The 20,939-nt window shown below is 38.7% G+C and overlaps 1 protein-coding gene across 2 annotated transcripts in view; it reads left to right on the top strand.

Moving 5' to 3' along the window:
• Positions 1 to 953: 953 nt before the first annotated feature.
• Positions 954 to 20,939, top strand: part of MYOM2 (myomesin 2) — a 75,369-nt gene continuing 55,383 nt past the window's right edge. Inside the window, exons 1-7 of one of the 2 annotated variants that reach the window (XM_032682614.1) lie at positions 954 to 993; positions 6,067 to 6,145; positions 8,036 to 8,169; positions 9,161 to 9,280; positions 11,129 to 11,267; positions 11,444 to 11,601; positions 12,429 to 12,521. In XM_032682614.1, the coding sequence (XP_032538505.1) occupies positions 8,063 to 8,169; positions 9,161 to 9,280; positions 11,129 to 11,267; positions 11,444 to 11,601; positions 12,429 to 12,521 (617 nt within the window). In that variant the 5' untranslated portion in view covers positions 954 to 993; positions 6,067 to 6,145; positions 8,036 to 8,062. Of the gene's footprint in view, positions 994 to 3,859; positions 3,879 to 6,066; positions 6,146 to 8,035; positions 8,170 to 9,160; positions 9,281 to 11,128; positions 11,268 to 11,443; positions 11,602 to 12,428; positions 12,522 to 20,939 lie in introns of those variants that run through there. The other variant, XM_032682615.1, reaches the window with a different exon arrangement.

The following is a 20,939-nucleotide window of genomic DNA, read 5'->3' as shown; positions in this document are numbered from 1 at the left end:
TGTCAGCCTTTTTACCTTTCCTTCCCTTCCTCCATATGGGTGCAATCCCTGTGGGGTTGTCTACCACCAGAATGGGACAGAATGACTGAGCCCAAACTTACCAGCTCTTCAGAGCCAGTGCTGCTACTCCGTCATATCTGGACATGTCAGAAACACCACAGCAGTGCCTTGTAGCTTCTGGATAGAAATATAGGAGCTCTACAGGCAGCAAACATCCATTTTAGTTGGTAATAATCAGGAAACATCAGGGACCATCAAGGTCTCACACAACTGAGTACTTTGACTATGGTTTTTTTCTCTGTTTGTTTATGCCTCTATGCATATTATTTCTTCCTGCTTTACTTACAAAACACAGAAAAATCTCTCTCAAGTTGACTGGTGACATTATAGAGATGGAAATATTAGATTTTTTATACCACTACTAGGCCTTCATATATTGCAGCTATATTCTCAAATTCATTGAGCTCTTGAGGAAGCAGTGGGGAGGCTCATTTTACAGCCTGAAGCACTAAGGGCATTTCATGTCTCTACTAATAATATTCTGGAGTTTACATCTCCTCACTGGTCTTCTAAGTTACTGATTATTTTAAAACTTCAAAAATTTCTAAGTAAAAAATTTAAACTGTTTTCTGACATTAAGTTCTTTCCCATGTCCTTGGTGTCGCTGGGAAAAGAAACTCCAGTTTTAATATAAACAACTGTTTTTTTTAAGGAATGACATTTGTCTTTTACTAAAATACAATATAAAACTGCATAAAGGCTAGTGCTTTTCTTCTGCTTTTATACCACACCCTTACTGCCTATTAGGCTGACCCCAGTTTTGGGAGAATCATTTGGTTAGTTCTAAATATAGAACTGCATCTGCCCTTAAATGGGAGTGAAGGGGCAGTGGCCTTTAGAGAGGGGAATTATTTTTGTTTTCCTCAGGCAGAGTTCACTAGGCTGGGAAAGGCTGGTCTTCCTCTCTGCTTTGCAGTTTTTCTATATCTCTTGGTAAGTCCATTTTCAAACCAGGGTTTTCTTGTTCAGAACAAATGGGAGTGCTTGTAGGAGGGTGTTGGGTGCTTTTCTGTAAAAAAAAAAAATTAACTTCCTTAGGAAACAAGAAATAAGCAGGACACAGATTGATTCATGAAAAGAAAAACAAAAAAATAAAGTAGAATTATTTTATTCTGTTCAGAGTCACCTTTATTTTATTGTGTCTTACATTTCTTCTGTTTCTTGCTGCATATAAAGAACTACATTACAGAAATCTATAGCTCTATTTGAATATGTACTTTTCCAATTGGGCAAATATTGGCAGTGGCACTTTCTTATGGGCTTATACTGTATGTTTTATCTGAAGTCTGTGTGTAAATAATTAAGCATGAAATATTATAGTAGCTGGCAAAACTATTTGGCATGCTGAAGAGTAGAATGTAGCTAGGACAAAAAGAAATCTACTTTTGTTTTTTGTCTGCCATGCTTTCAAGTACATGCTTCCAGAAGATGTATTTCTGGTGTCCCTGTTGCTCTAGGCTACGTGATGTGTTCTTTGCCATATATAAATTCCAGCTAAATAGCACTGATAGAGTCCTGGGAAATCATATTCATACTCTTGAAATTATGTCTGTGTGTTGATAATGCCTACGAGTCAATGAAATTATCATAATGAAGGATACTGAATGTTGGGATGATGGGAAGTGACTTTCACCATCTCACTGTTCAACAGTCTGCTGTCCAGTTGGAGGGATGTAATACATTTGCCAAGTGAAGGGAAATTTTCAAACTTTATGAGAACATGTTGGAACTCTGTACATTTGGAATGTTAGAGTGGCAAGGTTTCTAGTCAATGTGGACAAATTCAGCTTCATTTAATTTTCAGTCTAGTATGATCATGAATTCATAAGATAACATCCGTATTAGTATCCTTTCTGGGATATATACTGTTTAGCTTCTAGTAGGGCTATGGAAAGAAAGTCAGATTGGAAGCTTCCACTCCTTTCCTTCATGAGAGTAATAGAAAAGCCAAAATTATGGGTTTTTTTTAGACTTACAAAAATGCAGGAACTGGTCCTCCCCTTCACAACGACCTTGCTGTAGGGAAGAGTACCCATGACTCTGCCTTCTTCCTACCTGCCAAAGAGCAAAGCTCTCTCATCAAGGGTTGGGGATATGACCATGACCATGACCATGACCATGACCATTACTGCCCATAGTATATTTCAAAATACTTCCACACTAACTGTTCTGGCTAGAGGGTGAAGCAAACCATTCAGGGATTATTACAAGGTTAAAGTGTGCATTCTAACTAATCATAGATATGCTATAGCATTAAATTGATGAATCTACCTGTATGTCATTGAAAACAGTATCAATTGATGTTGTGAAATGTCAAAAGTCTACTCATTCAAGACATGAAATTATTAAGAAGAATAGACACATCTATGATAGCTGGTATTATCAGCTGCTTGAAAGTGTTGCTTTGCTGGATATTCAGATGACTAGAAATAGAGGATAGAACTCTGTCTTTAGGTTTAATAACAAAAATAATGCATGCACTTCTGGGGATGATTTGAACCAGGTTAAACTTGCTGTCCACAAGATTTCTGTTTTAAAACCGATTTTTGAAATGAGGAAAATACTATTCCCATACAAAGGAGGTGTGATCAGTAAAACATAAGACCAACTATGATATAGTTAAACACATCAGAAAAGAAAAAACAAGAAGCCTTAAAGTTTTCTAAGTAATGTCTGGAATTTGGTAGGTTTTAAGCAAATGAGAATTCCATATGCTTTTTTTTTAAAAGAATTTGATAAGCATTTGTATTCTGTTATCAAAAAAGTTAAATTGAATTCTTATGCACAATGAAAAAGGTCTTCAGTGGGAAGGACAGAAACATCTTACAATAACTGTATATTTGAGTGGGTTTTTAAGTTAATCCTTTCTCATGCACAGAACATAAATTTCTATGTAAGATCTAAATATACACACATGTAGAGAGATAAAAGACTGGAGAGACATATTAGAATTTTAGAAGTTTATTATCAAAAGGGAGAAGATTTTACCAGATCCTCTACATCTCATTCTATTTAGACTTCAGTATCTACGAGCTGCATAATGATTCATGATGGTTTCACAAGATTTCTGCCAAAGTCAGTTTCTGGGGGAAAATGCTACTATGTTATTAAATCTACAATTTCTACAACATATATATATAATCAACTGGAAAGGATCATATATTTTTTGAGGCAATACAGTAGTTCTTGAAATTGGTCATTAGGGGCAACCAATGAATAGAAGGTGTGGGTTTTTTGGTTGTTTTTTTTTTTCGTCTTTCATTGTGGTATGTAAGTGATATGGATTTAAATATATTTTTATGAGTTAAATATCATGGGTTTTAATGCACCACAGAAGTATAAGCTGGCAAAACAAGATTTCCTAAAAACACTTAGCCTTGAACATTGTAGAGAACAACAAGCAGAACTACAGACAGGTTGAGGAAACAATGCCTAAGTCATGGGAAAAACAAGACAACCCCTCTAGTAAGTACAAATGGACAAAGATGTTTAAGAAAGATGAGATACAGAGGAGTATCAAGAATGAGGATGTGCATGTAGGAGCAGGATGTACTGACCTTTCAACTGGAATGAGGAGGATAGACTACATGAGGTCACGCAAGAACTCGTGAATTGTTTTTGGCTCTTCTGCAGATGGCCAAGAACTGAGATGAGCAAAGAAAGTGCATGTCATATGTTATAGCATTGACAGATGAGCAAAGAAAGTGCATGTCATATGTTATAGCATTGACAGGTCAGGCCGAGAAAGTACATGTTGCATGGTGCATTGCTCATGGCAGGAGCCTGCTGAATCTGGGAATGCAAGTTGTCTATCTATGGTGAGCACAACCAGGTTCTTCCTATGGCATTTGTCAACCCATCCATCAATTTAGTTGGTTGTGTGCGTCCTCTCTGAGGCTGTGTAAATGATCATGCTAGAATTTACTACTTGTCCTTTAAATCTTAAATTAACTCACTTATCAAGCTAACAATGTTTATATCAGACCGTTGGCTCCTCTGCCCAAGAATGTGGCCTCTTGTCATGTGTCCTAGATTATTGCTTTCTATTCAGATCAGTATTACTGTGTCACAAAACTATGCGTATCCTGTCCTGGGAACTCTGCCTTTTACTCATAGTCCAGTATAAATTGTTATATATGTGCTACTAAGCATGAGGAAACATATACTTATGTAAATAATCTGAATAGCCTAACCTGTGTTTTCTATCATTAATTAATTAATTAATCTTAAGCACATTTTGGCTGACGTAATATTTTTCTTTGGGTTTAATAGTCTTCTGAGTGGTTTATAGAGCACACAGATTGGTGCACTTTAGGTCCTTCTGATGTCAGAATGAGACACTAAATGTTTCAGGACCATGTTGTCCTGTAACTCCAGGTCTTTTTCTTAAAATCCAGAGTTGTTAATAGAATCTACATGGCAGAAATTCAAGGATTTTTTGTAACACGTAGGCTATATATTTTAGCTAGGTCTCTGTAATTCTTGCAGTAGAACTTGGTCAATAAAACATGAGATTTGCTTTTTAATTTGTTATAATTATTCAGAAAATTAATTTATTTTTCTCTGGACCAATTTATGTAATTTTTTTGTTATTGAATTCTCCATTTTCCACTGGGATTTTTTTCCCCCTAGCGCCTCTGCCAGACCACTGCCTACATCTTGCTTTTGGGTCAGTTCCACCAACTGACTTGCCAGTATAACTAGGTCTTCAGGCACTGTCAGTAACAAAATTTTGGTTCACCTAAATCAATAAATTCAGTGTGGATAAGCTGTCATCTGCATATTATATTCTCTAACTGACTAAATGTTAAAATATATTTCAAACATCTCATATAAATGTGTACCAGTGAAAAACTGGGAAAACAGTCAAAATATTGTTCCTAGGAATAAAACAGACATTTCTTTCATCAGGAACTCAATACCCTGTATCCTGCTTTTATAGTGGGACTGTAATTTTGCTCTTCTGATACTTGTCTGTGCAGCACTATTAAGTATTAAATACATACTTTGGAAGCATCATTGTAATTAACTGATGATTATTATTACATTTGGAATTGTTGCCAGGCAGCTCCCCTCTGTGTTAACCGAAGGCAAAATGAATCTGGTTCCTAACAAGCTCAGTTAATTACTTGTATGGAAGCCGAGCACGCATGACTAGCCTTGTTTCTATACTAAGGTGCTTGGATAAATGTGCAAAACATCTGAATCCAAATTTTGAGAAGTCCTGAATGCTGACGAATAGACAAAGATATGATAATTAAAATGTAAGTTTTACATTTAGTGGAAAAAGCTGAACTGTAAATGACAAAGATGTTTTCTCCTATCTCAAAGATGAAAACAACTCAGACTGTGATCTATCCAGATAAATGAGCATTGTTCTGCAACCCTTATACACTGAATCTCAGTGTAAGTTATATGCATACCAACATGTACATTGCATGTTGATGAATTCACAGAATTATTTAACTTGCCACATGTAGACATCTAAACATATAAACATGAGGGGCTCTTAACAGTGGAGTCAGCTTAATCTATGGGTTTACCCTTTGCACCTTCATTTTGGTAAAAAGGCTAATTAAAAATAAAAAAGAAGGAACATGATACCATTAATTTTCTGGTTAATATGTGAACTAAGAAGGAAACAAAATGTCATATACACAGTAGCCACGTGATCAGATAGCAGGAAGAAAACCAGCATTCGATATCTGCAGGTGTAGCATCACATGATGTACAGATATCAAAACTAGGAGAAGCCAAGGCTGCTTGTGAGTCTATGCAACTCTGCTCATGTAACTAAGACATTGTGTTCTATGATGAGTTAATAGTTCTATGAGAGGTCCATGTCAGCTCAGCATTGCATGAGAGCACTTAACTAAGCTAGCATCAATGTGATGTGCTGAACTAACTTGGGTCATGTTAACTTTCTTATTTCTCTAGAAATGTGTCAATATATTTCTTTAATGCCCCATAGTGATGTTGTAAACCTTTTTCATTTTTGTCTTGCAGTGTCTGGTGTTTTGTCTAAAGCTCTCATCCCGAACGTGTCATTTGTCATTCTCATATCTCTTGAAAAAGGGTTGAAAAGGTAATTATAAGTTATGCAGAAGATGCAGCTATGAGGTGATAAATTCTAAACATCCCTTTGATCTCAGAACTTTATAAGATAACATACTTCTGCTATTAAACATGTCTACTGTCTTCTTCTTACTTTTTCTTCAAAATGCAAAACTAGCTGATGTGAGAACATCAAAACTTGTAAGCATCTGACTCCACCCTTGACTACCTGAAAGTAACAGTCAGAGTTGAAGCTTATTACGCTACTTGGTCAATGACTAGCATTTCCTTTTCTTGGTAAATACTCTATGCTGGAAATACAGTATATACCGGTATTTTACCTTGTTAAATATTGTATCTAAATGAGTATCTAAATTTCTATTCAAATCCCTTTGAGCTTTCATTTTATATAAATCATGAAACCGCCTATTCATGTGTCTTTTTGTTACAAATGTGGACTTTTGGTGTGGGTATGAGGCAGGTTTTCCTTGGCAGGGTCCACATATGGGCAGGGCCAGGCTGTGGGGAGCTGGAGACTGGCCCTTCTGTGTCATTGCTGGGACAGGAGCTGATGGCCTGGGATGCTGACATGGAGTCCTGGGCTGTGGGCAGGGTGGGAGGAGCCCTAGAGGAGGCTGGGCAGGGACAGTCAGGTCCATTGCTGTCCCCAGGACTCTGACACACCCTTAACATGGCCCCTGGGTGAGCTGGTGTTGCTTTGCTTCACTTGATATGGGTACACATAGGTGGGTCCTAGGCCATGTCTCCTCCACCTGTGCCCTGGCTACTACAGCAGAGCTGGCAGTCTGTACCCTACAGGGAAGCATAGCAGTGGGGACACTTCCTTTAGCTTTTAGTAGGAAATTAGATTTTACTGCAGTAATTTCCCAGACTAAATCTTCAGGATTGGGCTGAAGCTGGTTTATAGATTTTACAGAAAGAACTTGCTTCAGTTGTCGCTGAAGTGTAGCTGCCTCATGGGGAAGATATTGGCTGTTCAGTTGGGATCCTTCAACACTGATTGTACCAAATGGCCCAGGAGTAAAGACCCCCCTATTCAAGTCAGACTGTAGTTTCACAAGCTGGCATCAACTCAGGATATGGCTAGTGACATTCCCCACTTTTGCAAGAAGTTGTCATCATATTTCTAATGAACACAAAGGGATGTAGGCACCTCTATGTTCTTTTAATGACATTGTTGGGAATCTGCTTAACTCTAACTCAGTGGGAAACATGCTCTTCCCACCCACACTGCTTCTTAGGAGCAACCCTGAATGTTCCTGAGTACCTTCTGTCCAAATATTGATCAAACTATGCCATCCTTTGGTGAAAGTCCACGAAAAGGCAACAAGAATTATTGGTGGTCCAGAAAAAATATTGCAAGAGAAAAGATTGCATGAGTCATCTTTGTTGAGTTTAAACAAAAGACATGAAAGCAGATGTAAAAAATAATCTTCAACAGGCGGCTCCAAAAGGGGATGAACACAGTCTATTTTTGTTGTCATGCTGAATTGTTCAAGAGATAATGAGCATAAATTGCAACAATGGAAAAAGTAAAATGTTTGAAGAGCAGAGAACTGAAATGCCTAACTATGCCCAAAAAACTGTCAAATTTCCATCCCTGTAAATTTCTATGTAGGTGTTAAATGACATCTGCAAAGAAGGGGAAAAACAATCTGACAAAATATCTTCTATTGCTGTCATCTATGATTCCATAGCTCACACTGTATGACTGATAAGATACAGCTCAAGGTACCCATGCGTGCCATTGATGACTCTACTTGTCACAAATTGATCCAATTTTGTACATTTGTACATGTTCACACACTTCTACATATCAAAAAATGTCAAGCCAAAATGTCTGAAATATGTGGCCGAATGTGTGCATGGTTGAATATATGGCTAATTTTACTCTCTGCAGGAATTACTGGTTGTAACACACTGAAATATGTCTTCAGTAGCAGTGCCATTTTACCAGAGGAGGCACAAGCACTTTGATCAGTCCTATCGCAGCATTCAGACAAGATATGTACTTGAGGAATATGCAGCAAGAAAGTAAGTGCCATGTATTTAAGCCTAGACAGGTTTCTATTTTGGGTAGTTAGTTCTTAGAATCAAGATACTTACCTTCCCCCTTCAGCCACAAAAACTGTGATTTATTCAGAACAATAGTTTTCCAGTTCCTTCCATTGGGATGCTCCTTATCCAGAGTCTCCCATCAACATAGCTAAACTTTCTAATATGTTGTAACATACCTACAAGACCTTTTAGCTTAGGATCTGTCCTGTTCACTATCTCCAAATTGAAAATTCTTCCTTTTAGGCTCAAATTAAAGCTCTGACTTGAGAAAAATTGGCATGAAATCACAGAAACAGTTTTTTAACCATTCTTCCATATGACATGATGATATTTCTTCATCTGAAACTGTCTTCCTAGTTATAGTTTTTGTCATTCAATTTCTTTTTTTAAACTTAAATGAAGGCTTAACCCTTCTCATGTGAAATCTTAGAGTTTTAGCCACTAAATAAACATTCTTTGTATTTCAGAGCCTGGGACTTTTTATCTTGGTTGCTTCAGAATCAATGTTCTCCCTCCTCAGTAATTAAGATGCCTATTTAGCTGTCTAGCTTGTCCAGCTTCCCTTATGAAAGAGTTTATGGAAGAGGTTTTGTGAAGTATAAAAAGGCATGGCTATTTAGAAACAGACAATGCTATGGGCATTCTTTGTGATTAGTGTATTAGACAGGCTTGTACCTTCATGGTCCACTGAAGTGCACCTGAATGATTGAAGACTGAGATAAGTATGAATTTAATAGAATGAAATAGAACTCCTAATGATCCCAAGTGACAGATGATGAGCAGTAAGCTCTTGAAGGAATAGTGAGAATCAGCACCTAGTGCAGTCAGTGAGGATGCAAAGGTTTCTCTCTGAACAGTGCTCAGTCATGGTATTCAGCTCATTCAGCTCAAAATAATTTCTTTGACTTCTGTGTGTTCATTTGTTACCTAAATTGCTGGGTTATAACAATGTTTTTTATATTTGAAGGGCTGCTTCCAGACAGGCTGTTTATTATGAATCATCTGGCTTGGGCAAAACAACATGTAGACTCTGTGCCAGGAGGGCGCGCACTTTGGCGCATGAAGCAATGCAAGAATCCAGGAAAAGGTAAAGCTCTGTTGGTCCAATCTGACCCGTGTAGTGGCTCTAATCCCATTTAGTATTGCTCTTTTGCCAGGCCTCTTTTCACAGCTGACAGGACTGGAGGTTTCTCTATCACTGTTCTTCATTAATCTGTTTTGGCTGGAACACTAAATGGCTGAGTGTCACTTTCAATCTCGTATTTCTACCCAGAGTTGTTCCCCTAAGCCCTACTCTGACCCTTGAAACCAGCTTTAAAACAAAAATAAGTTAGAATCCACCTGGTATCCAAAACTCATTTTGGACAGAGCTACTCCACTATTCCTAAATCTCTAACTTAGATAAATTTAAACTGTTTGAGCCCTTTCCTTAATATCAAGAGGGCTTACTGTCATATCTCAGTTACAGCCCTGATATGAAGTGCCATAGGAAATGTGTTGATGACAATATTCCTGTTAGTGAATTTGACCATTTCTGCTCTGCTATGCTGTACAGTGACTGCACCAAAGACAAAAAGAGAGAATTCTACCTTGTTTGTAGAAAATGTGTTGTGAAAATCATGTACATTGATATGGTTCTGGTACTTCGATTGTTTTGAAATATATAACCTCAAAACAGAATGTTTTAGGAAAATCAAATATTTTTAAATACCAGACAAATAAATTGTTGATCTACTGCTCACTGAATTTCATGGAGGTTTTCTTATTTGAGTAATACTTTCAAAGTCTTGCCATATGTTGACTATGTTGATAGACATGTTAGAAATATCTGATATTCAGTACCTACTTTTGTCCTATTGGAAAGGAAAAGAGTAGCACAGGCTGTTTACTGAATCAGCATGAGCAAAGGAGATTGAGGCTAGCTCGTCCTAAAAATATTTATGAGTTGGGGTTCTTTTTATGAATTCTGAAAAATCTATGGAGTTAGGTTTTCAGGGAACAACCCACAATTTTTTTGCAAATGCTGTATTTTCCTGGTAATTTCTATAGTACTTTCTGCTCATCCTTGTTCAAGGACAGCTTTTTTTGCATGCAGCAGTTCATCAAATCCTTTTGAAAGCCTTGGTCTGTATCTTTCAGGTGAGGTCAGCTGATACAGCCATGGAGATAGCAGAACTGCCAGGTTCTAAAGCTAAGGGTAGAACGTAAGCAAGGCACAACTTTTACCAGGTGTGAACAGGCACAGAATATGCCTTTACTCCTCTACCCTCTTGTGCCCATGAGAAGGAAAATTAGGGATCAGAAGGAGACCAGGCAGGTTCTTGATCTCAATTACCAGAGAACTGAGACTATGGGATACTATGTCAGTGTGATCATAGCAGATTTCAAGATCTGTAGCTGTGGCACCACAAACATAGGGGGAAAGAAAATGAAGAAAATTCATATTAATTTCAGATATTCATTATTAGGATAGGCAGATAGATGCTAAGAATAATTCCTACATGAGATTTTATTCTGCTAATATGATTTAGATGCTGTGGTCCGAAGGGGGGACGGGACACGAGGAAGGGTGCAGGCAGAATCCTTTATCCAGGCGTGCCCACTCTCTTTTTATCCGCTCGGGAGCAGAACGGGCCAGAACATAGGGCGGAGCATGAGACAGACAAGCAGAGGGACAAACCAGCATAGGGACAGAGCCTGGGTTTGTCCAGGCTGTGCACTGTGTAGTGTGAATACAATGAAACCATATAATAACAGCAAAGTCCACACGACAAAGTCCCGCCAATTGCTGCACGCTTCTCTCCACGCCCGGAACTGTTCCCATCCTGAATCGTGTTCCCTCACATTCAGAGCCCTCAGTTGCTTAGTATGCACAAGTGACAAACTTAAAGCTTCGTATTGGTTACTCTTACTTGATTTTTTTCTTGTCCTACAGGAGTCATGAGCAAAAGTCTCATTCAAGTGATGAGAAAAGAATCCGTTTTGCCAGTGAGTTGTCTGCTTTGGAAAAAGAGATTCACACAGCCAGGCACCGTGCTAGAGAACATCTGGATAGGCTTGCTGTTCAAAGGATGGTACCTGCTGAATCTTTTTGTTCCTGTCCAAACATAATTACAAGATATCCTGAAATTTAGGCCTGTGCTTCACATACGAGTAGTGATTTAGCATCTTTTTGTGGATTTAAGATTAGATCTTCTACCCCATTTGAGTGTGGTGCCAGATGGTTCTTTTATTTTCCTGTGTTTAATAGGTAGAAGAAAATATGGCACTGGAAAGACATATTTTAGAAGAAAGTATAAGTCGAGCACCTGAAATCCTAGTGCGCCTGAGGTCTCACACCGTCTGGGAAAAGATGTCTGTGAGCCTTTGCTTCACTGTACAAGGATTTCCAGCCCCTGTTGTACAATGGTAAGAGACTGGCCTTCCCTAGCCCTCTAAAAATGTTGCTAAGCTTTTTTCATTTGAAAGTTATGCCATAACTGCTAAGTGTCACATACATAATGGCTATGTTAAATCCCCTTTATAATCCTCAAAGATGTGCTGGATCGTAGCAGTTGATACTGCATGTGAAGGACTGGGAGAACAACGTGCTGAATGGCCCTGTGCAATGTGAGAAGCAAACTCAAGTATTTCAGAAGGCAGACAGTGGAAGGCATTCCAGTCTTTCTAGCCATTGAGTTCTCTGATGATGAAGTATCAAATGACAAAATACAAAGAGCTCACAGGCTACTTGCTAAACCTGTATAATTGTGCACAGCACAATTGTTGTCATCTATGGTCACTTTGTGTTAACTTCTGTTGAAGAGGACATAAAGGTAATATCCTTGCAGCTGCCATCCTCTCCAGACAAATGCTGTCCTATGTATGTGAGAGCCACAGGCAGAGTTCTGTTGCTGCTCACCTTATTTGTGCTGAAGTGCTGTACTGTAATTCAAGAAAAAGTTTGCTTCCCATCTTGTGTCAGGGCTAGCGGACTTGAAATTCAAGTCACATGCCATCTTCCCTCTGCTTCTCTGCTCTTCTAGACTGCGTGCACATCCTCTCTTTCCACTTTCCCCTTTGTCTTCATGGGCCAATATGTATCTATCCATACATCCTGGAAAATACTCTGTGGAAGTAGATAAGATTCATAGAGAGGGTCCAGATGATAGTAAATGATATCTGGATCCAAAGATCTACCAAATGAATGAATAGTTGCTGATATTTATGAGTTTTATTTTTTCCTTGATTATCAGGTACAAAAATGAGGAATTGATTACTCCTGCAAGTGATCCAACAAAGTACAGAATTGAAAGCAAATATGGAGTACATGTGTTGCATATAAACAGGTAAATCTTTCTGGGACACAACAATTTTTTATGCTCTACACAAAGTATTTTATATCAAATACAATTAAAAATTCACATAAAGGCTGAAAGAGAATTGTTAAGTTCAACACTTCTCTGTTGGTACTCACGTTTAGGCTAGAGAAGGTTCACTGAGTAGCTGAATATTAGATTATGACAATGAAATGAAAAATTAGATATTTGTATTCATTAACGGCAGCAACCTAGAAGATACAAAAGAAGAGGCAAGTAGCTGAAAGTAAGTGAAAGAAAAAAAGTTCCTTTTTTTATTAGAATTATATCTTAGCATGTTCTTGTCACGATGAAACTTTTTAAGGCAAACAAAATTATTGCTGGTCAGGTCAGGGGTACACAATTGTATTTGTTTTGCTATTCTGTTTACTTTTTTGTCTTTTTTTTTTTTTTTACTTCCAAAAAGTAAGGAAGTGTAATTTTTTTAAAGGTTATAATGGAATTAATTTTATTTTTTTCAAAATGTTAACCTTGTGATATAGAACATGCCTGGGTAGAATAGCTTCCCCAAATTAATCCCATGCTTTCCTAAACAATTGAAATATTGCATGTTACATGTGAGTTGGTGCTAGCTTTTTAAAAAATTATAAAAACCCAAATAAAAATGAGGATATTACTATGGTATTTAAAAAGAAAATTAATATCTAGAGCAGAGACACAACCCCCTCCTTTTAATTTCTCCAGAACTTGAGCATCAGCTGTGCTGAAACAGCTGGAATATTTGTGGCTAACACTTGGCTGGCCAAACATTTAATCTTCTACCCTATCTCCATCTGTCAGCAGTGGAAGCAGCCATGAGTACAGCTTTGCAGTATTAGTTCAGAAAATAAGTGCATCATTCCTTCTGTTTTTGGGAAAGACTACTTGCCTTTGTCATCCTGCAGCCAAGTCCAGCCCAACTGTCAACCTCTTCATAGCTCAGGATGGGAGAAACATAACCATGTACAGAACCTGTCAGAAAGAATCACTATGTTGTTGCTTCCTAAGGGATGCTTCTTAGAGACTCAGTCTTCTATCCCCAGGCTATGGCTAACTTGCTAATTGCTCTCTGTATATATGAAATGTGTCAACATTGTTGATTCTTCCCACCAACATTGCTTTTGAAGATAAGAATAAGAGGTTAGAAGATAAAAACAGGTTGTCCTCTAGCAATCCTCTCCATTTCAGCAGGGAAAATGGAAAACAAGCTCCTTTGTCTGGATATGTGTGAGTGCCAATCAGGAGATGAAGCTTTGGTCATTTCCTGATGGTGAGTGACTGTAATTGTTTGTGTCCCTTGGTTAGTATCCATAAGGAACCGCTTGGTAAGTCCAGATGCCAGTATGTAGGTTCCTTTGTGACGTTTTGGGAGGCAACAGCTTTTAGAAGAAATGAGAATTAGGGCTGATGGTTCTTTCTAAGCATCTGTAACCATCAGGCTGAAGGGGACTAATGGCTTCCATCCTCTTGGTGCTTTTTATCTCTTTTCTCTGCTGGTTATCAGTCATGTAGACACTATTGACAATCAGCTTTGGAAGTATTCAGACCTAGCCATATTTTAGACATGTTCAGACATACCACAGAGTCATTTCAGGTTCCCACATGCACCCATCATCAACCTCTGCTTAGTAATCCCAGACCCAATATTCATGCAGACTCCTTCATATTCAGCCGAACTCCCATCTTCAGAGACTGTTGTTCCATTTCTCTTTCATTCTGCCTGGCAGTGTGGTCTTTTTGTCACCTAAAGATTCCTGGCTGCTCTCCTCCAGGTTTCCCTTCTCCACTTAAAAGAAAACTGGGGGTTTGTTTTATAGAGTTTATTAATTGAAATTTTCTAATGTAAATTTTTTTTTATTTATTGATATTTTATTATATTTCAAAACTTGACCATCAGCTGTAATTTCTGCGTCAAAAAGACAAAATGAACATGCAGGAAAGGGAAGAACATTTTGTTAGTGCATAATTAACATTAAGTGTATCTTGTATTGAAAACAGTGGATGTATAGGTAGTGGTTAAAAATATATAAATTATTAATGTTTTTATATAAATCTTTATCAATTAACTCTGGATCTTCTGTAAAAATCTTCGTGCACTTATATTTTGTATTTTATGAATAATTTGCTCTTCTAAGAGGTGGAACCATTGGGATTTTCTTCCTATCCACGTCTGTGCTCTTCTCAGCTGTTCATACTAAACTGCTGAGCTGCATGACATCTGATCCACAGCCGCTCAGAACAGCCTTGGAATTTCTTGGCTACCTTTCTAGCACTTCAGCAAAGCTCAGGGAGTGAACTTTTTCCTTCTTATGCAAGTGTGATATTTATTCCAAAGAGTATTCCCTGATCCCAGTGGAAACATTCTTGAGGCACTGAAACCTTAACGTCACCTTGTTGTCTCAAAGTAGTAACAGGACACTATTTCATCCCCCACTATTTGCAGTCCTCCAGGGCCTATATGCCTATATACATTAACCAGATAATTTTAATTTGTCTGTCTCATATTTTTATGATGCTCTGTGCTCAATTTACCACATTTTCTGCATGCATTCAGTGCTATTATTATCATACAGTGTCTCTTTTTTGCTCCTTTTAGACTTGTTCAAAGGGGAGCTTGAGCTCAAGATGTCCCCTGAGCGGTAAAGAAAAGAGGTTTGGAGTTTAATTCTATTTTTGCACATCTCATAGTTGTAGAAGAAATTACATGCATTGCGGTAGTGGTTCATCCTATCTTTCATCTCACATCTGATAGGTGATTAGGAGGAGACTGTGAAGAATCCTTGGAGGGAAAGCTATTGGTAGTTGAAATGATTCATACATATCTGAGACTTCTTTATCCCACATAATTTAAGTATGGAGAAGTACATAATACAAGAAAAGAGTAGTAGTCAAGATGAGAATGATCCATTGTTTTATGGCACAGCTGAAAAATACTTTCTGCCTTAATGTATGTCTTAATAATTAAAAATCATAGCCTTTTAAAGTTCTTAGTTGCTGATACTTGCTTAGAACAGGTTTGGGCTTTTTTTGTTTCTTTGTTTACTGTGACACCTTCTTAAATGAATCACTTAGCCTTAATCAACTGTGAATGACTATGACTGCTTCCTGCTATGTTGGTTGGCACACAGAGGGGAGAGCAGTATGCTCCTGCCTGGAGGTATTCCTGATCCCCACCCCTCACTGAGCAGGAGGATGAGCTGAGCTGGGCGGTAGAAGGAGCAGGGAAGGACATCTGACTTTCCGGAGCACTTTCAATGTGGTGTGGTTTCACAGTCTCATATATACAGGCATCAAGGTTTGTCAGCATTTTGTCTTTTATTAGGGCCCGCCTCCTTTCCTGTTTAATAAAGGCACTGCTTAAGCAGCGCATATAACTGCAGCAGAAAATGTTTGTGGCTGCATCAGCAGAACTGTGTGGCAGAGCCAGCAGAGTGCAGTGTAACACCTGCTGGCAGCAGGCAGAGCCAGCCCTCAGACTCCAGTCCTCAGCAGCACCAGAACTGCTTCAAAAAGAAAAGCTTAAAAATTGAATGAACCTTCTCTTCTAACTATTGTCATTTAACAAATGACACTGTGCGGTCAGTACAGTGCTATTTTAGTTTGATTAGGCACAAAAGGCTTGGGATGATTTAATCTGGAGAGGGAGAGAGCTAGGCTTGCCCTTTCTCCCGCTGGAGGTGGAAGCAGAATAGAGCAGAGACGCTGCAGCAAAGGCAGTCCCCCGGCGCGGCCCTCAGAGCCTTTGAACTGTGCAGAGTTGATGGGTGATTAACTGCAGCTCCGTGGGTTTTGCAGGTATGCAGTAGAAGTGAGTGTATAGGCAGCAGGAATGGCGTTCTGTTCTTTCCTTGCTGAAATGCAAACAGCCCCCAAATAAAATGGTCTGTGACCTTCTGTCCTGTGAGTCACTGCCCCCTACAAGCTGCAGTAGTTGGGAGCTTGAGGAAGTAGCTGCCTCATAACAAAGGTCCCCTCTTCCCCAAATACAAAATCCAAATAAGAAGAATCAGTCAGATTCAGCACATATGATGGCAATTCTGTAGAGTATATAAACATTTTGATGTCATATAGCTTTAACATTGAAAATTTTGCCATTTGGATTCAAAGGAAGCATTTTTAACTCTACGATTTACTGCATACTGCCTCCTGTTCTTGACATGCACTGAATTGTGTTCTAATTCAAGTAAAAATGCTATTTCATCTTAACTCCTGTGTTTAAATCTACACTAGGCAAATGGATGAATATATGCATTTTAAATAGATGTATCTGCCTGGGGAATATTACCCACATAAACATTAGCGCTTCAGAACCACATGTGGATTCAGAGCAATTTAATTTTCACAAGAAGTATTAGTATCTTGGGACAGATACAGCTCTAGACTCACACTTCATGCTATCTAAATGTACTCTATGCATATTTTATCTGACCTTTGTAAAGGTTGGAAAACACGTTCTCTATCATGATGCAAGAGTAACTGTTAGAGAGACCACACCTTGCCTCCCAGTGCTCCAAATGTAGTTTCTAACTGGTCTTGACTCAGTGCACTTTACAGTGCAATTTAGGAAATCTAGGGGGTTTGTCATATAGGGAAATGGAAAATTTCTAGGATAATCCTCAACCTGAGCATTATCTGGCACAAAAGGAAAATCAGAACTTTATGTAAGTTGTCATCCTGTCCAACTTTCTTCAGAGTGGGCACTAAACAAAAGTACTGTTTAGCTCTTACCCACAGCCCCCCTTCCAATATAGGATTTAAAGGCATTTCAGTAAGTACCAGGCTATCTAAGATGGTTCATGTCTCTCCTGGAGTGTCAGGTGAGTGATGATAGCAAAGAATTGTAAATTGCTTTCATAGCAGTAACGTCTAGAAAATGGGTAGTGTTGTTATGACCTCTTAAATAGCAGAAAGTGCTTGACTTGTATGTTCATCATAATTGTAAGTACCTCATTTCTCTTCATAAACAAACATGGACGTTGTAAGAGTGTGATCAGATATTTGGTCAGTAACTTCTTTCTTATGTTCTCCCTGAGCAAATTAATTATAATTCTATCACTAACTTTCGTCAAATATTTCCTTTCAGATATTGAGTTTCTTTGGGCTAAAGATATAACCCTTTTGTGAATCTCCTCTCTGTTCTAGAGACATTCAGGGTCATATTCTGTTTTCTTTACCCTGGACACATCACAAACAGAAAGATCTCATGAAGAGATGTATTTTGCTTATGAGAACAAATGTATGGGGAGGGAATTAAGATGAGCAGAGATATATATCCATTTGAAAAGTTAGTCAGGTATCTGCCATTCTGCTTCTCCATTTTAGGGAGACAACTTTTCAGTTATTATGCCTTTAAATTTCTGGCACTTTGAGTGGTCTAGCATAGTCTGGGACCTCCTGTTAGTTCATAATACCTGTTTTTCCAGTTTCTGGATTATTTTTATGACACCTTTTTTTAACAATAAATTGCTTTTTAGATCCTAAATCCTGTGTAATTTTTACAGAAATGAGTTTTTTTATCAGTTGTTTTGATGGAAAATGAAGCCAACACTGAGAGCAGATGACGGTTGGTTTAAAGTGAAATTTAATCAGTGCTAATCTCGGTCAAGCTGTGTTGATTTTCTGTCTGTTGTCAACACTCTATGGTAACAACAAAATGTTAAGGAGCAGCTAATTTGGACTTGACAGAAGCAAATGCTTTGTTTATGTGAGGGAATGTTCTAATACAGCAATGGTGGTGTAAAGTTCATCACTCCGTTATGATATGGGTGCTCTGTGCTGTCTAATTCATGTACAGCCCAGGATGGATCAGCACCTCATCAGCAAACACAAGAGGACATGTAGGTGGGAGGAAGACAGTGGGCACCTCCATAGGTCTTTAGCAGGATGGTGAGTGGGCTGAAGGGCAGGAAGCCTTTATAGGGCATTTATCTGGGGACAAGGCCTGCAGAGCATGCTATAACATATACCTGCCACCAGTGCCTAGGAAATGCACTCTTGGGCTCTGCCTGACAGAGTAAATCAGGGACATCCTCTGCCACAGTGACCTACTGGCATGGGATAGACTACTTCTCTCATCCTTCAGGACAGGGCTGTTAGACATCCATACTGCTTTCTGGAAAAGTTCCCTTACTATCTCCTGAGCTGTGTGTGGGAATCCTTTTGGCGAGCTGGAGAACACCAAGGCATGCCAAGGGCTGTTCTAACACATCAGCACTAGCGTGATCACGATCCAGTTTCTGGAGATGAATGAGCTAATGCTGTTTAATTTGCTAATACATAATATATGTTATTAAATATACTATGTACTATATAGTATATTTATACATTATTTATTGTATATTCTATATATAGATCCTCAAATTAGGGATATAGTGCAGTGATGAAAATGTCTTACAGTTCTGAAACAGTTAATTCTGCAAAGCCCTGCTTGTAAGAAATGTTTGATCTGGTTCATTTGCTATTAACTTGTTATATTATAGCAAGACATTGTAGTGGGCTGTGGTAAATTCATGAACTATGTACATTTCAGTATAGAGACATTATAACATGCCTTTTGAAAAAAAGCCTGTACTGCAGTTTTACATTATTTTTTGGCATTTTTATTACACAAGTGTTAAATAGTGTGAAACTGGGATAGAAAAAAAAATGTTCTTCTTTTAAAAAGTTAGTGCAAAGAAGTGCTGTCAAGTCTAACAGCTTTCAAACAAGTCCAGAATCAGTTAAGCTGTGAACAGGTATTGTATATTTTAAAAATTCTTCGTAAAAATAAAAAAATAAAGAAAAAGTTAAATAACATCTAGCCCAGAGAGTAGTGCTGAATGAGGTTACATCCAGCTGGCATCTGGTCACAAGTGGTGTTCCCCAGTATTGGGACCAGTTCTGTTTGGTATCTTTTTCAGTGACCTGGACAAGGGGATCAAGGGCACCCTCGTTCAGTTCGCAGACGACACCAAGTGGGAGTGTTGATCTGCTGGAAGGTAGGAAGATTCTGCAGAGGGATCTGGACAAGCTGGATCAAGGGGTAGAGGTCAATTGTATGAGGTTCAGCAAGACCAAGTACCACGTTCCTGTCCGTGGGTCACAACAACCCCATGCAGAGCTACAGGCTGGGGGAAGAGTGGCTGGAAAGCTGCCTGGCAGAAAAGGGCCTGGGAACACTGGTTGACAGCCGGCTGAACATGAGCCAGAAGTGTGCCCACGTGGCCAAGGCAGCCAATGACATCCTGTACTTGGCACTGGTAACGCTGCACCTTGAAACCCGTGTCCAGTTCTGGGCTCCTCACCACAAGAAAGACATTGAGGTGCTGGAGCAGGTCCCGAGAAGGACAATGGAGCTGGTGAAGGGTCTGGAGCACAAGTCTGATGAGGAGCTGCTGAGGGAGCTGGAGTTGTTTAGCCTGGAGAAAAGGTGGCTCAGGGGAGATGGTATCACTCTCTACAACTATGTGAAAGGAGATTGTAGCCAGGTGGGGGTCAGTTTCTTTTCCCAAGTAACAAGTGACAGAATGAGATGAAATGGCCTCGAGTTGCACCAGAGGAGGTTTGGTGTAGCTGTTAGGAAAAATTTCTTCACCAAAAAGGCTGCCAAACAGGTTTCCCAAATGGAGTCCCCATCCCTAGAAGTGTTCAAAAAATGTGTAGATATGGCCCATGAGGACATGGTTTAGTGGTCTAATACGGTGGTAGTGCTAGGTTATTGGTCGTGCTTGATGATCTAAGAGATCTTTTCTAACCTTAACCATTCTATGATTTCAATTCCTTTAAATTGATTTTCAGATTTACTATGCCTATCTGAACTGTAGTATGGATTCCTACCCAGCTGCAGGCTTTTTGGTAATGTGACCTAATCTTAGGCCTAACCACTAGGTCTTTGATAATTAATTGTGTGATAAACTTTGTATTTTATTGCTTTATTTTGTGAGATATGTGGCTGAAGGGTTACCTCGAGGAGGAGCTGTTAGACCAGTAAATTTAGAGAGATAAGTCTCAATGTAATAGCACTTCGATCAAGTTGTGTTTAAGCCATCACAGTACAGATAGTATAATTTTTATTACATGATCCTGTCCAGAACATATGCAAGAATGCATATATTGGTGTCTGATGTGCCTGTGACTGGTGCTACATACTCTAAAATTGACATCTTATTATGCAATTTACATAAAACACCTTTACATATTCCTTCTCCCACACCTGGGATATATGACCTCTTAGAAGACAAATGCAACCAGAATTTCATCCCTTTCATCTGGCAGTTGCCAAGAAGACACAAATTTGCTCTTCCGAGGGCAAGCTAAGTGCATGCATGCACAATATTTTATCTCATAATTGAAAATTTTTGAGTGGCCTCCATCATATATACTACTAAATAAACTATTCCTGATGCACTCCATTTTAAATAAGAAAAGAAC

Source organism: Chiroxiphia lanceolata, chromosome 3, assembly GCF_009829145.1.
Source record: "Chiroxiphia lanceolata isolate bChiLan1 chromosome 3, bChiLan1.pri, whole genome shotgun sequence".
NCBI classification, from domain to species: Eukaryota; Metazoa; Chordata; class Aves; order Passeriformes; family Pipridae; genus Chiroxiphia; species Chiroxiphia lanceolata.
The sequence above is the reverse complement of the archived record's forward strand: the minus strand, read 5'-3'. Positions and strand labels throughout refer to the sequence as shown.